This window comes from Rutidosis leptorrhynchoides, chromosome 7 (genome assembly GCF_046630445.1).
Source record: "Rutidosis leptorrhynchoides isolate AG116_Rl617_1_P2 chromosome 7, CSIRO_AGI_Rlap_v1, whole genome shotgun sequence".
NCBI lineage: Eukaryota > Viridiplantae > Streptophyta > Magnoliopsida > Asterales > Asteraceae > Rutidosis > Rutidosis leptorrhynchoides.
In genome coordinates, this window is record NC_092339.1 from 159,684,585 (window position 1) to 159,700,930 (window position 16,346).

The window sequence follows — 16,346 nt, forward strand, 5'->3', positions numbered from 1 at the left end:
TTTTTTAATGTAATAATGTGTTATGGCGTGTGTAATATTTTGTAACATGTGTATTTTTTTTAAAATAAAAAATATACTATTGTGATGTAAGTTTGTGACACATTGATTGCTCATATTATTGCTTTGTTATCTATAACGTTGTTATTTTTACCCTTGGCGTCCTATCGCTAATCTTTATATGCATTGATGTGCACTCAACGTACACTCAGATCGTGTGCTCGTAATCGCGTCTAAGAGTCTTCCAAACGTAAGTTTGGGACTGTGGTCAAGCGCGACTAAAACTTTTTGTTTATAGCCATGACTTGCAGATCCCTTGGTCTGCTCGAGTGGAACTAGGTCAACCCAATGACCGTCGCTCTCTGGTAAATAGTCTAGTATGTCGCCAAACAGACTTCTGCCGCACTGGAGCTAGGGAAAGTCATCCCTTGAAGAGGCAGGAACGCGCTGGTATATTACTGTGCGCGTGCAGTTTAATTCAAATAGCTATTCTACTTTCAAAGGTACGAGAAATAATTGACAATGACTTGTTGCTTTAATATAATCGAAAATACGATTTTATAATAACGCAGTACACGGTCGACCTACAAAGGCGCGTTGTTTTAGTAATTACATGTAAATCTAGACAAAGTAGGTGAGTGATCAATTCTCCTAATTTCTATATTACATGTAACATTTCTTAAGCGCGGTAGCATGCTATGTCCGCTTAATTGGATTACCCTTGAGCTCTGCCAGTTTTTAAGTTTCGGTGTTACTGATCCCAATGATCTTGTAAGTTCCCTCCCATTTTGGCCCCAACTTTCCATTATTTTGGGCCCTGCTCGCTTGATTGTCGCGCCACACAAGATCTCCTACTACTTGTATACTCTTTTCCGCACACGCTTATCGTAGTATTTTGTGATGCGCTGTTTGTTGGTTGCTTCACGAATCGCCGCCATTTCTCTGTGCTCTTCCGTGTAGTCCAAATTGGTGCGCAGCTTTTCATCATTTCCTTCTTCATTGTATGACAACATTCTTTCAGTTAGGATAATTATCTTTGCTGGGATCACCGCCTCATAGCCATATACCAAACTAAACGGCATTTCTCCCGTGCTGTTCTTGTATGTAGTTCTATGCGCCCACGAAACTTTTGGCAATTCGTTCACCCATCCTTTGCGATTCATTCCTAGCCTTGCTTTGATAGCGTGTATGATATCTCGGTTCGTAACCTTGCATTGACCGTTGGCCTGTGGGTGCGCGACGGAGGTGAAACTTTGCTTAATGTTTAAGTCCTGACACCAGCTGGGGAAGGGTTACCTTCGAATTGCGTACCATTGTTGCTGACGATTTCATTAGGTATTCCGAACCTGCATACGATGCTTTCTCAGAAAAAGTCCCTGACCCGCTTACTAGTTATGGTGCGCAGGGGCTTCGCTTCTACCCATTTGGTGAAGAAGTCAATAGCGACCACCAAATATTCCGCATTCCATGCGCCTTTTGGGAAGGGTTCCACTATATTGATGGCCCATTTGTAAAATGGCCATGGTGATGTGATCGGTATCATAGGATGCTGGGGCGCCCTGCTAATCGGCGCGTGTAGTTGGCACTCTTAACAAACCCTTATTATTTCTGTTGTGTCGGCATACATCCTTGGCCAGTAATACCCTAGCCGCTTGATCTTTTCGGTGACTGTCCTGAAGCCTGAGTGTAACCCGCATGATCTTTTATGAATTTCATCAATGATTGTCGCGGCTTCCTTTGGCCCCACGCATCGCAGGGTTGCGCCGAGATAGGATTTCCGGTACATGATATCTCCTAGTAGCTCGTAATTGGGTGCCTTCACTCTGATCTTTGTTGCTTCTTTCTCATTTTTTGGCAGGGATCCGGTCCCCAGGAATTCGATAATATACGTCATCCAAGTCTTTTCTTCCCCTTCGACTGACGCAATTGTCACATCTGGCTCGACAGATTTTTTGAAAATTTGTTCTACCAGTATATTTTTTCTAAATGGTTAAACGTAAGAGCTGCCAGCTTGCTGAGTATGTCTGCCTGTTTGTTTTGACTTCTCGGTATTTGGCTGATCCTGAAATCGGTGAGCGTATCCGCCAAAGAGTGGACCAGAGATAAGTATGACTGCATAGATTTGTCATTAGCATCGAACGTGCCATTTATTTGATTAGCTACCAATTGTGAATCTACATAAGCTTGTAGTTTCTTTACTCCTATTTCCTGGGCTATCCGCATTCCTGCGAGTAGCGCTTCCTGCGAGTAGCGCTTCATATTCTGCTTCGTTGTTTGTTACTTTGAAATTGAATCGCAGCGCATACGTGTGCTCTTATTGATGTGGGCCAGTGAGGATTAAACCTGCTCCGGTGCATTCAGAGCTTGTTATGCCATCGGTGTGTAATTCCCATAATTCGGGAGAGGGCGCGGGGAGTTGTTTAGGATCGTAGATTGTTTGCATATCGGCGGCTGTCTCGACCAGAAAATCTGCCATCAACTGACCCATAGTAGCATTTCTAGCGCAATACGCAATTTCATGCTCGCCCAGCTCAATTGCCCATTTAGTCACCCCCCACCCCCCGATACTTCTGGCTAACAGAGTAGTTTCCGAATAGGTTGATCAGTGAGCACCATAATCGGGTGTGCTTGAAAATACCTGCGCAGTCGACAGGAAGTGATGACCAGCGCGAACACCAGCTTTTCTATAGGGAGGTAGTTTAACTCACTCCCCGACAGTGCTTTGCTAACAAAGTATATGGGCATTTGCGCATCTCCTCGTTCGGCAACAAGGACGAAACTAATAGCTTCTTTAGATATGGCAAGGTAAAGTATCAAAGTTTCGCCCGAGATAGGGGCTGTTAGCGTAGGGAGATTTTTTAGGAGCGCTTAATTTCTTGGAATGCCTTTTCTGCTTCATCAGTCCATTTAAAATCTGACTTCTTGAAGCGGTCTTTCAATGTATGAAAGAACGGGAGCGATCTTTCTGCGGCCTTGGATAGGAATCGCGTTAATGCGGCTAACTTTCCATTGAGGCTTTGAACCTGCTTTTTTGTTTTAAGAGAAGGCATCTTTTCAATCGCTTCTTTTTTCTTTGGATTCGCTTTGATTCCTCGCAGAGTTACAATGTGCCCTAAAAAGTTTCCTTCTTCTTCCCCGAAGCTACACTTAGCGGGTTTAAGCTTCATATTGATGCTCCTGAGCGCGTCAAATGTTTCAAGGATGTCAGCTAGCAACTGCTCTTTAGTGGTGCTTTTGATGACGAGGTCGTCAACGTATGCCTCAAGGTTGCGCCCAATTTGCTTAGCGAATGCTGCATCTATAGTGCGCTGATAGTTAGCACCCGTGTTTTTCAATCCGAAGGGCATCTTGGTGTAGCAGTATATCCCTTGGTCTGTGTGAAACGCGGTCTTCTCTTCATTTTCCTCAGCCATTTGTATTTGGGATATCCTTTGTAGGCATCCAAGAAGCACTTAAACCGGAAACTGGCGAGCGATTCGACCTTCCAGTCTATCTCTGGTAGCTGATAATTGTCTTTGGGGCAGGCTTTGTTAATATCTTTAAAATTGATACAAAGTCGCCACGTTCCGTCAGATTTGGCCACTAAGACGGGGTTAGCCACCCACGTCTGGTAGTTCACTTTGCGTAGTATGTTAGCTTTGACCAGCTTGTCGACTTCTCTACTCAACCACTCAAATCTGTCAGGCACCATCGGCCGATTCTATTGTTTGATGGGAGTCAAATTGGTACTAGCGCGGAGATGATGCTGCTCTATTTCTCGTGGCACCCCGATCATATCGGCGTCGCACCAACAGAACACGTCTGAATTGGAAATGAGTATATTTCTCAGTTTTTCTTTAGTTTTCTGTGTGAGATTTCCCCCTATCTTCACCTTTTGTTCTGGATACTCGGGGTTAACCACGACACACCATTCATTCACGCCTTTCTCTTCGGGGGTAATGTCCCTTTTATCGGTAATAGATACGGACAAGGCATCTAACGGTGTTGATTCGAGGGTGGAAACTCCTCGCTCTGTTGAAAATCGGACCATTCCATGGATTGTTGACGGTATAGCGCCAAACTTTTGGATGGAGGTCCTTCCCAATATAGCATTATATCTAGAGTACGAGCGTACTACGCAGAATTCTACGCTTTTGGTGCGCTTTTTCAACTTATTCTTGCCGTCTCTCAGCTCCAACCTCAAGTCTAAAATTCCGATAGGTCACGCTGAATCTCCTGAATACCCGGATAAAGCTGTGGTTGGAGGCTTGATAGACTGTCTAATCGGTGTGGGCAACTGTCGGAAGCAATGCGCGTACATGATGTCAACACTACCGCCATTGTCCATGTGAAGGCGCTTCACACCATGTCCTAACTCGGGTAAGTATCCCTGTACCACAATGGGCGCGCATGAAGTGTTGAACTCTCGAACAGTAGGGAAAGTTATCTCTGTCGCTTCCAAGCTTCTGCCAGTGCCAGCTTTGCGCTTAGTTCCTAGCTGTTGTCGACAGTTGGCCATTGAATCCACTTATTCTGTCGCAACAGGTGCCTGTATAGAAAAAATAAGTGAGTAGTGGACATACAAAGAAAAGATCAAATCAAAACCTTTTAACTTTTGTGTCCCACGGATGGCGCCAAATGATGAAGCATAGAATATTTAGGTTGGGTTCGGTCCATGCTTGACATCAAAGAAGGGGGATTTAAGGGTCAACTGAGTTTAACGCTGCCTGTATATCAAGAATGTCTAGTGGAATGCTATAAGTCCCGTAGCGCGGGTATAATCGCGCTATATAGATAGTGCGGCTAGTTCGTACCTTAATACCTAAAATATTATGTGTGTAAATCCCAGAAATGGAATGTCCTTGCATTGTGATTCGAGTCCGTTATTTATAGCTACAGTGCCGTTTGTCTATTGGTGCCACGTGTTCCCTGTTGCTTTCTTTTCTGTACTGCCTGAACGGTTAGGAGAGGGGACCAGGGAACAGTACTATTACTTTTTATGCTGGCTATCTGTAATTTGCAGAGATCGTGGTAAGTACAGGACACGTCATCCTCTTTCAGCGCGCTAGACGTAACTAACGCACATTTACTTGCGCCTGAAGTGCCGTAGCGCGAGGGCTGTGCACACATGGTGCAAGTGTGATACGCAACACGAGCTAATCGGGTATGCGTATCATTACTGAACTCACCAATCAAGATCATCACGATATGCCATTAAAGTTCTTGTGAAGAAGCACATATCAATTTAATATGGGATTTTGGCATGTGAGCATATGGGTATATAAGTTACATACATTAATAATGTTATCTTATTAATAATGTTATCATTAATAATGTTATCTTATTTGGCTAGTTAGTAAGGCCCGGTACCCACCAGGTCGACCCTTTTTTCTATATTGTTCAGCTACTGAGAAGTTGAGAGTGAATGTACATATATATTGTTGTTATTCGTACATCCACATATTATACGTGAAAATGTCGACATTAATATGTCATTTTCTTTACTCAACATAAAAACATCAATTATTGATTCACGGCACTTAGCTATATGTTCAAGTGTACGTGCTTCCTATATATGGCTGCCACGCTCATGAGGGAAAGATACATGTTGGATATACGATGAATGTCCCAAATAAGTTAAATGTAATATATTACTGTTTATTTTAGGTGTTAATGCTCTTGGATACATGTCTGTCGACTATGTAATGTTGCACTACAAGAAAAAGATGTTTTCTCCACATGTAATTTTGCACTACAAGAAAAAGATATTTATCCGAAGAAATTTGCCAACAACATATCCTTGCTAACAGAGGCGGATCCTTGTGTTGACTTAGGAGGGCCATGGCCGGCCTAAGTTTCGGGGCCATTAATGTTTTTTTACTTACAAAATATGGGCAAAATATATTTATAGCTTATTGGGCCACCCCAAAACAAACCGTCTATATAAATTCTCAAGTTTTATCGACAATTCTAAGTTTATGCCATGGCCATCCTAAGTTTTATCAACAATTCTATATAAATTCCCAATTAATGATGTGTTAAGATAAAGTTTTATGTGTGAAAAAGAGACGTATTCTACTGAAAATTTTGCTAGGGTTAATGTCTTGATGATATTAAAGGCTAAGGGCCTGTTTACTTTTAACTTAATTGGGCTTAATGGGCTGAAAGGATTACTCGGTCACCAGCTCCCCTTGTTTACTTTTAGCTTATTTTTTTAACTTATCTTTACCAAATGATTATTGATTAATGTAGAAAAGGGGTGTTGTCCCCATATGGTCAATTTGTTTCCAGGGCTACCCTTATCCTTCTTTTCTTAAAATCAAAAATTAAAAAACCTGTTAATCGATCGTGGACTATTCCGACCTTGTTTTCTCGATTGATTCTGTCAATCTCCCATCTTATCTTCAGGTAAGTTTCTATTTCTTCATTTATGCTTTTGATTTGGGGTTTTTTCTAGAACATAAATTGTGTGTTATGTATATTTTATGCTTTTAATTTGGGTTTTTTATATGTATTGTTTCGTTTCCTGATGGTTTATATATAGTGTTTCTATTTTAATAAATTGATTGTTTTTAAGAAAACATATATGAAAAATGGATGTATATTATAACCTTGACAGTAAGAATATATATATTTGTAGGTGAAGTATGGATGTTGAAGATGAACTTTTAATCTTCCTCATTGTTTATTGTTATGTGAGATGTAAAATCATATCAAGAAGATCAAAAAGGAAAAGAGATCTCACTTCCGCGTTAAGTGGACATGATTATACACAAGAGTTATTAGTTGGATCAAATACGCAATGTCATGAGCTAATGTGTGTCTCACGTGATGCATATGTTCTATTATGCAATCATTTTAAACAAAAAAATTGGTTGCAAGATAGTAAACATATAAGTGTCGAGGAGAAGATCGCGATGTTTTTAACGGTTCTTGCCCAAAATGATCGGTATAGAGCAGCAAAATATCGATTTCAACACTCGTTACGAACCATTCACATATGTTTTCATGAAGTTCTACAAGGAATGATGCAATTTGCGCGAGAAATCATAGGGCCGACATACCTCGATGACCCAAATGTTTCGGATAGACAAAGATATTTGAGAGAAATGTTTTCGGTATGTTCACTTGTTATAAACTAAAATGAATTTATATATTTTATATTAACTTTTATATATGTTCACTTGTTGCTTCTCATCAATGTGTGTATTATCTTGGTTTTGTCTCATCTAAGCACGTCAAATTACTTAATTATATATCGTTCTAATTAATATTATGTTGCCCATGAAAAAAAATATATACAATGAAGGGAGCAATAGGTGCACTAGATGGAACACTTGTACACGCAATTGTGCCTATAAACAACAATCTGCTTATAGAGGTCGGGGTGGCGGTCGTTGCTACCAAAATGTTTTAGCAATATGTGATTTCAATATGATGTTTACATTTGTTTGGGCCGGATGGGAAGGTATAGCACATGATTCTAGGATACTAAATGAAGTATTATACAATCCAACATCCGGTTTTCCTATTCCTCCACCAAGTATGTACTATATTCCATTATTATATAGAATTCTAATTCTTAGTTTACACTTTCATATTTATAAATGTTATGAAACTTTCATATTTTTACAGATAAGTACTATCTATGTGATGCCGCATACGCAAATACTCGAGGATTTTTGGCTCCATATCGTAACACAAGATATTGGTTGGTAGATTTTCGCCGTAGGCGTGCTTTGACCGATAAAGAAAAGTTTAATCACGGGCATGCACAACTTAGAAATGTCATTGAACGTTCTTATGGTGTCTTGAAAGGAAGATTTCCAATCCTAAGACAAATGGCTCCTTTTTCATTTCCGGTACAAAGAAATGTGGTGATTGCTTGTTTCGCGATACACAATTTTATAAGAAAATGGAATATATATGACAAGTATTTTATGGAGTGCGACGAAGACACTCTTTTTGACAATGATGAACAACCCGAAGGAGATGGAGAAGAAGCACCTGTTGGAATGTATGATGATGCTCAAAATTCTCAATATATGGCTAATATGCGTGATGAAATTGCTCAAAATTTAGTTTAAGGAACTTAAAAATGTAATGTGAATTTTTTGGTAGTATGTTAGTTTAATGAAGTCACTAGTTGTTGACTTGAACTAGTTGTATTTTGGTTAATTTAGTTATTCTTCATCAGAAGGTTAAAATTGTCATTTGTTATTATTTAGACCATTCATTCAGCACAAAAAGTAAACAGCTATTTAAGTTCTCTATTGACTGTATATAGCTAATCAATATCCATTATGCCAGACATATACATACAGAACTTAATGAGAAAAAAGTAAACAGACCCTAACTATGGTTAATGTCTTGATGAAAATTTTGCTAGGGTTAATGTCTTGAGTCAGTTTCTTTATTTTGTCATATTATAGTAACATATCTTGACTTTTAATGAATAAAAGTTTAAGTCTAAGTTTGTTGTCGATGATTTTAAAATGCTTATGGTTCGTTGATTTGACTTGTAATGATTTTCATCTTCGTTTTTATACGACTATGATTGAGGGGTAAGTATACGAGCTCGACTTTTTCAAAATTTACATTTATTATAGCCCGAGTTGTGAAATTAATCGACCAATTAACTTTTGTTGAGCTCGACTCATATTCGAAAAATATCAAGCTTGAACTCATTTTAAAGAGTAGTTCGTTAAAAGCTCGATTCTTTATCAACACTAATATGATGCTTATTCATTAATGTATTACATTAATGAAATTTTGAATGTTCATTTTCGCCTCCTAATACAAAATTTCAAGTTCCGCCACTGCTTGCTAATTGTACTTCTCATCAGGGAAAGATACATGTTTGGCTAAAAGTCGTATATATAGGGTAAATTAATGATCTGGCCGCGACCTAAACTTTTCGATCATGAAAGGGTCATGACCGAGAAAATCGATCTTGTTGGTTGTTAAACTCATCTCGATCCTTGTGTGACGAGGATTGCATTTGATGCTTCATAGATTGTATAATTCTATTGTTATCGCACTATAAGATGGAGTTTATTCATGAAGAAACAATTGGATAAGAATGACAAAGTGACCATCATAACACGTAAACGTTTTAATTAATTATGTAATTAACCACACACTAACAAAACGTAAATAATAAAGAAATGTTTGATATATAACTAACAGTCATCTTTTCTAGTACATAATTGTGACGACCCGGAAATTTCCGATTAAATTTAAACTTAAATCTTATATGATTTCGACAAGATAAGCAAAATCTGTAATGTTGAGTCTCGAAAATTTTGAACTGTTCCATATATTCATTTGACATTCGCCTGCTCCCGACGATTCACGAATAATTGTTTGTAAATAAATATATATAGACATATAGGTTCAAATATAAATGTATATAATGATAAAAATACAATTTAATCATTTGAATTAAAAATGAATCTACATATATACATGTACATAATTTCTATATATAGTAAATATTATATGTATATTGTAATATATATGAATATTAAGTATTCAATATATGTTATTATATAAGAATCAAATATTACATAATTAATAATATGTAATATTAATATAATAAATTTAATTACAAGTAAAATATAAATGTTATATTTATTACTTTCATTATTATTGTTAACATATTAATATAATTATCATATTTAGTATTATTATTATTATTATTAGACAATAATATAATTTATTACTATTATCATTAATAAAGTTATTATTATCATTGTTTTTATTACTCTTATTATTATTAGTATTATTTTGATATTATTATTATTAAATTTTTTTATTTCTATTGTTATTAGTATTTTTATTATTATTAATAATACTAATAGTATTATTATATTTAATATATTATTAACATTTATTAAATATAAAATATAACAACAAATATCTGTTCTGTTACACATCAATATCATGATATTTACTTTTTATAATTTTTCCTGAATCCGTGATATAATGTCGACAATCAATGGGTGAGCTGTAAAGATTATTCAGTTGATTTCTTCTATCTCTTTCTATAATATATACATACATGCATTAGCATGATTAACATTCACCATCAACTGCTCGATCCTCCTATTGTAATCACCTTCCCAACTTACTAATTATTTATGCTTCTTGCTAAACTTATGCAAAACACAAGCACACAACCGCAAATCATCATCAAACACTTATAACTACTGGAATTCATTTTTATTGATTGAACCTTGACTAAAACAAGTTGCAACCCATCTTCATGCTCTATTCTATCTCAACTACAATTCTTCTATCTCTTTTCCGTTATGTTTCAACAACCCAATACAATTAAAACTTGTTTCTGGATCAAAACCCGTTTGCTACCATTGTTACTCGTTTGTTCGTTTCTATTATTAAAACAAGAAAACCCGTAAACAACCGTTAGCTTCGGACCTTCTACTGCTCGAACAACTTCATTGTTTTTGCTCGTGTTTCATGTTGTCAAACGACCACACGAGAACTAACCTACAAACTTCATCACCACTAAAACCCATCGAACCATCCATCACTTCACCATCTTACACCACCGGCTACAACCACAACCTCACCCATCCGTTCTCCCTCTCTCTCTAATTATCCCTCACTTGCTCCCGTTAACGACAACCACCCAATGAAAACAATCACCCATCTAACCACCACGCTCTTGCTAACTTCTGTTGCTATACTTGAATGGTTTCGCTGCTGCAGCCCTTGGTCACCAAGCAACCATCACCAACCTTATTCTTTGTGAACCCACATCGAACCACCATCCCTCTTATTTAATTCCTATCGAACCCAACCTCAACCGCCACCTCCATCACCAATGTAATATCACCATGAACTACTCCACCACCAAACCCACAACTATTAAACCGACCTCACCATACTCGACCATCATCAAGCCTCTCGTAAATCTGCCTGAACAATACTTTCTGTTACAAAGGACCGCTGCAAAAGGTGATGGTTATAGTTTATATAAATCAAACCCTTTTTAATAAGGCTAGTGGACTAGTGGGGTGGAACCTACATGAATTACACAATTAAATCTCATGACCGACCAAGTTTAATGGTAGGGACATTTTATTAAATTAAATTAAGCATCATAAAAGTCGGACCTAGTTTGTGCATGTGAGACGAATTCAAGTATCATGGCCGACATTCTCTAATCAAACAACCCCACTCTCAATAAACAATACAATTACGGAGTCCATTTTTCTTTTCTTGTTCGACGTGGACAACTATGGCCAACATATTCTTGTTATAAAGTAAATCGGGTTGCTTTATCATTGTTGTTGTTGCTCGACAAGAAAATACACCGAAAACATGCTGGACTGATGGCAGCGGGCTGAATTGTTTTAAAGATAATCTTGTGGGCCGAGTAAACTAATTGTTGGGCTGCCATTTTCTATTTGGGCCGTTACCCAATTACTTGCTTCCTATTGGGCTGCTGCTGTTCCTTCTTTGTTCCTGTATAGCAACGTCAAGGAATGATGGATATGATCACGAGTAAGAATGATGATGATATAGGATTCAAGATGAAATGATTATGTTACTGTGATGATATACGATGAAAGAATGATGATGATACATGACGATGATATATGTGATATATGTATGTTTATGATCATAGTAACATTGTTGATGTTGATGATGATAATAACTAGCGATGATGATGGTGATGAAACTAGAAGAATGATGATTGGGTTTTAAGTTGAAAATAAATAGATTCGTATATGATATATGATGAAAACTGTAACACCGGCCATTTTTTTTTAAAATACACAGCGGAAGACTTTATTAACAAACACAATATAAGTCACGTCATTACGTTTAAGTTTACACAATGTTTTCACAAAGCATTATTTATACAAAAGTCCACATCAGAGTTGGGTTGTCAAACATGTCTTCTGCATCAATACCCATCCTGACTAGCAGTATCTAAACCTGCAAGGGGAGAATATGTGGGGGATTAGCGCACCGCTAAGTGAATGGAATCTATCTAACAGATATAGCTTAAGCCACACACAAGCTATATACTAACAACAACACTTGCTAACTACCAACTAGCACACAATAAGACAATACGAGAATCGGCGGCTTGTACGAGCACACGACTCCCAGCTGATCGAGCCTGAGTCTACCGATAGTCCCTGCTACTCAATTCACAGTATAGTTATCCAGATGCAGGGGGTGCATCGTTCACACTATACTCCACAATTAGTAGCCTATGGACCCAACCTCCCCTAGGCACGGTTGACCTCATACGGACTCTAACCTCTCCTAGGCACGGTTTCGAGTCCCCAGTCTCCCTAGGCCCGACTGGTGCCATTCACACAGTGTACACATAATTCACATACAACATCAGGCAAATGATATTATTCTATCATGGCAATTCCTACACTATGCATGGTAAAATAGTCAACCACAGTAGCATGATATGCTACTTAAACTCTATCCGTAGTAGACCCACTCACCAATTACCAGCAACTGCTCAGTTTTTATTTCTGAGCTTCTTCCTTGTCCTTATCTCCTGAGAACAGCAAAAACCAAGTTAGAATAGTGTTCCCATCAAGATTAGACACACTGACAGCGAATTATAGCAAATTCATAAAAAAATGCGTCCGCTAAAATTTTCATGCTTAACACTTGTGCACTTTCAAAATTTACATCCTGAACACCAAAATATAAACGGGCAGCATAACGGCTAGAAAAAGGCACTTTGGTAGAACATTCTGCCCTGTACACACAGTCGGTCGACTGACACTTACAGTCGGTCGACTGTCGACACAATCGGTCGACTGACCTGTCCAGTCGGTCGATTCATTGGGTAATACATCAATCGGCCGAAGGCAAATCTCAGTCGGTCGGTTCACTCGCCAGTCGGTCGGGTCACCCTCAGTCGGTCGACTGTCGTCCGACAGTCGGCCGACTGTGTTCATCTTCCTCAGAAACTGAACAAAGGCTACGGACTTCACGATGAAATCCTCAAATCTCGATCTAGAGCTCGTTTTAAACACCAAAATCGACCACAACTTGTTCACTACTTGTTATAGACTCAAAACCCACAACAATTTGACCATAACAACACTTAAATCACTTGTTTTGACACAAATTCAAGCTTTTTACCAAACTTACACAAAACCATGAATTTAACAACGAATTGAACACAAAAACACATGTTACTTACCTTGATAGACTTAGTAAATGATAACAAACACGATTCTAACACCAATTTGAGCTCAAGATCAATGTTTAAGGATTAGGGTTTGGTAGATGGGAGGGATGAAGGTACGGTGTATTTTCTAAAAATGGGAAGAAAATGAGAAAGTGGCAGCTGGTATAACACTTAATTGTGTTATATCACAATACCTCTCAACACACGGGTATTTACCAGTTATCTGATATCTTTCGCAAAAGGTTAGGTAACCCAAACGAAGTCCAAATAAAATAAACAAACCTGTTCTGGGACCCTTGTCACAAACTGGTCACAACACAATTATAATAAAACACTAATAAAATAATTAAAATAAAAATCACTTAAGACTAAGCACAAACCCTAAGGGCAAAAATAGTCCACTTACAACTAGCCCGGGTTTCAGTCTGTTACAAATCCACCCCCCTTAAGGAGATTCCGTCCTCGGAATCTGGTCTTGGTCAAACAAATGAGGGTAGCGGTTTCTCATCAACTCTTCTGTTTCCCACGTAAGATTAGAACCCAAACTGTGTTTCCACTCAATCAACACCATCGGAATCTCTTTCTTTCTCAGCTTAGTCACCTTTTGGTCAATCACACGGACCGGCTCTTCCACCAATTTCTTATTCAAATCGACCCTTAAATCTTCTAAAGGAAGAAGTTGTGTTTCATCGTCGACTTTACACTTACGAAGATAACATACGTTAAATGTATTATGAATACCGGCTAACTCTGGCAGAAGATCTAACACCACAGTCTGATCATTCAACACTTCACTGATCGGAAACGGACCAATAAATCTCGGTGCTAACTTACCACATTTACCGAATCTGATAACCCCTTTCCACGGTGAAACTTTCAGATACACTCGTTCACCCACATTAAAGGTTACCGGACATCTATGCGGATCAGCATACATTTTCTGCCTATCTCTAGCGGCTTTCAACTTTTCTCGCGCAATTGCAACTTTTTCGGCTGTCATTTGAACAATTTCGGGACCTGCAAACTGTTTCTCCCCGGCTTCTAACCAACAAGTCGGAGTTCTGCAACGACGACCGTATAACATTTCACAGGGCGGCATCCCTATACTCGAATGATATGAATTATTATACGCAAATTCGACCAACGGCAAATGTGTATCCCACGAACCACCGTATTCTAACACACAAGCCCTTAACATATCCTCCAAAGTCTGTATCGTTCTTTCACTCTGACCATCTGTCTGAGGATGATAAGCTGTACTTAAATTCACACGTGTACCCAAATTCTGTTGAAGACTGTTCCAAAAATTCGACACAAATCTGGAATCTCTGTCTGAAACGATCGATAATGGCACGCCATGTCGACTAACTATTTCTTTAACATACAATTCGGCTAACTCACTTAACGAAGCTGTTTCACGAGTAGCAAGAAAATGAGCACTTTTAGTTAGACGATCCACTATTACCCAAATCATATCGTGTCGTTTCTGAGTTCTTGGTAGTTTGGTCACAAAATCCATCGTTATATGTTCCCATTTCCACTCTGGAATCTGTAACTGACGTAGCGAACCATAAGGTTTCTGATGTTCTGCCTTCACTTGAGCACATATATGACACTTTTCAACATATCGAGCGATATCTGTTTTCATTGTCGGCCACCAATACACTGCTTTCAAATCATGATACATCTTATTACTACCCGGATGTACTGTCAATTTGGATTTGTGAGCTTCTGTCATAATTAAATCCCTCAAATCTCCAAGCTTAGGTACCCAAACACGATTGTTTAAAGTCTTTAGTCCACGTGAGTCATCACTTAAGTCCACTTTTCGTTTGATCATTTGTTCATATTTAATATGTTCGTCCTCCAAAGCACAGGCCTGAACGGTTCTTAAGCTGTTAATCAAATCTGAAGTTATATTCAAATGAAGGAATTTCACATTTTCACTTGACTTTTTACGACTTAGCGCATCTGCAACCACATTTGCCTTACCCGGATGATATTTAATTTCACAATCATAATCTTTGATCAACTCTTGCCACCGTCTCTGACGCATATTCAATTCTTTCTGTGAGAAGATATATTGCAAACTCTTATGATCTGTACAAATAACACAATGAGTTCCATACAAATAATGTCTCCACAGTTTCAAAGCAAACACTACTGCAGCCATTTCAAGATCATGCACTGGATAATTCTTCTCATGAACTTTCAACTGTCGCGAGGCGTAGGCGATTACTTTATCTCTCTACATTAAGACACAACCCAACCCAGCATATGATGCATCACAGTATACCACGAAGTCGTCTGAACCTTCTGGTAAAGCTAACACTGGTGCCTGACACAGTAGTTGTTTCAAAATCTGAAAAGCCTTTTCCTGTTCATCAGTCCATCGAAAGGCTACATCTTTACGAGTCAACTTAGTCAATGGACCCGCTATTTTGGAGAAATCTTTGATAAATCTGCGATAATAACCAGCCAATCCCAGAAAACTCTTAATCTCAGTCGGAGTCCTCGGAGAATTCCAATTCATTACCGCTTCTATCTTTGTCGGATCAACTTTTATACCCTCGTACAAATCACATGACCCAAAAACTGCACTTCACGTAACCAAAATTCACACTTTGAAAATTTTGCAAATAGTTGCTCACGTTTTAACAAGTTCAAAACCAACCTCAGATGTTCAGCATGTTCACTCTCTGTTTTCGAATACACCAATATGTCATCAATAAACACAATCACAAACTTATCTAAGAATGGACGACACACTCTATTCATTAGATCTATGAAGACTGCTGGCGCATTCGTCAACCCAAAAGGCATGACAAGAAATTCATAATGACCATACCTTGTTCTGAACGCTGTTTTCGATATATCTGATTCAGCAACACGAACTTGATGATATCCGGATCGTAAGTCTATCTTAGAAAAGAATGAAGCACCCTGTAACTGATCGAACAAATCATCTATTCTAGGTAACGGATACTTATTCTTCACAGTTCTTTTGTTCAATTCACGATAATCAATACACATACGCATTGACCCATCTTTCTTTTTAACAAACAATACCGGAGCACCCCACGGTGAAGAACTCGGTTGGATAAACCCACGATCTAATAACTCTTGAATCTGTGACATCATTTCACGAATTTCAGACGGCGCTAATCGG

The 16,346-nt window shown here is 38.4% G+C and overlaps 1 protein-coding gene across 1 annotated transcript; it reads right to left on the bottom strand.

Moving 5' to 3' along the window:
• Window positions 1-851: 851 nt before the first annotated feature.
• LOC139859730 (uncharacterized) lies at window positions 852-1,160 on the bottom strand. Its single transcript, XM_071848505.1, has one exon. It carries the CDS (start codon window positions 1,158-1,160, stop codon window positions 852-854), a length of 309 nt encoding a protein of 102 aa, XP_071704606.1.
• Window positions 1,161-16,346: the final 15,186 nt, after the last annotated feature.

Coding starts and splice junctions, on each gene's coding strand:
- LOC139859730 (XM_071848505.1), bottom strand. CDS start 1,160: ATGAATCGCAAAGGATGGGTGAACGAATTGCCAAAAGTTTCGTGGGCG.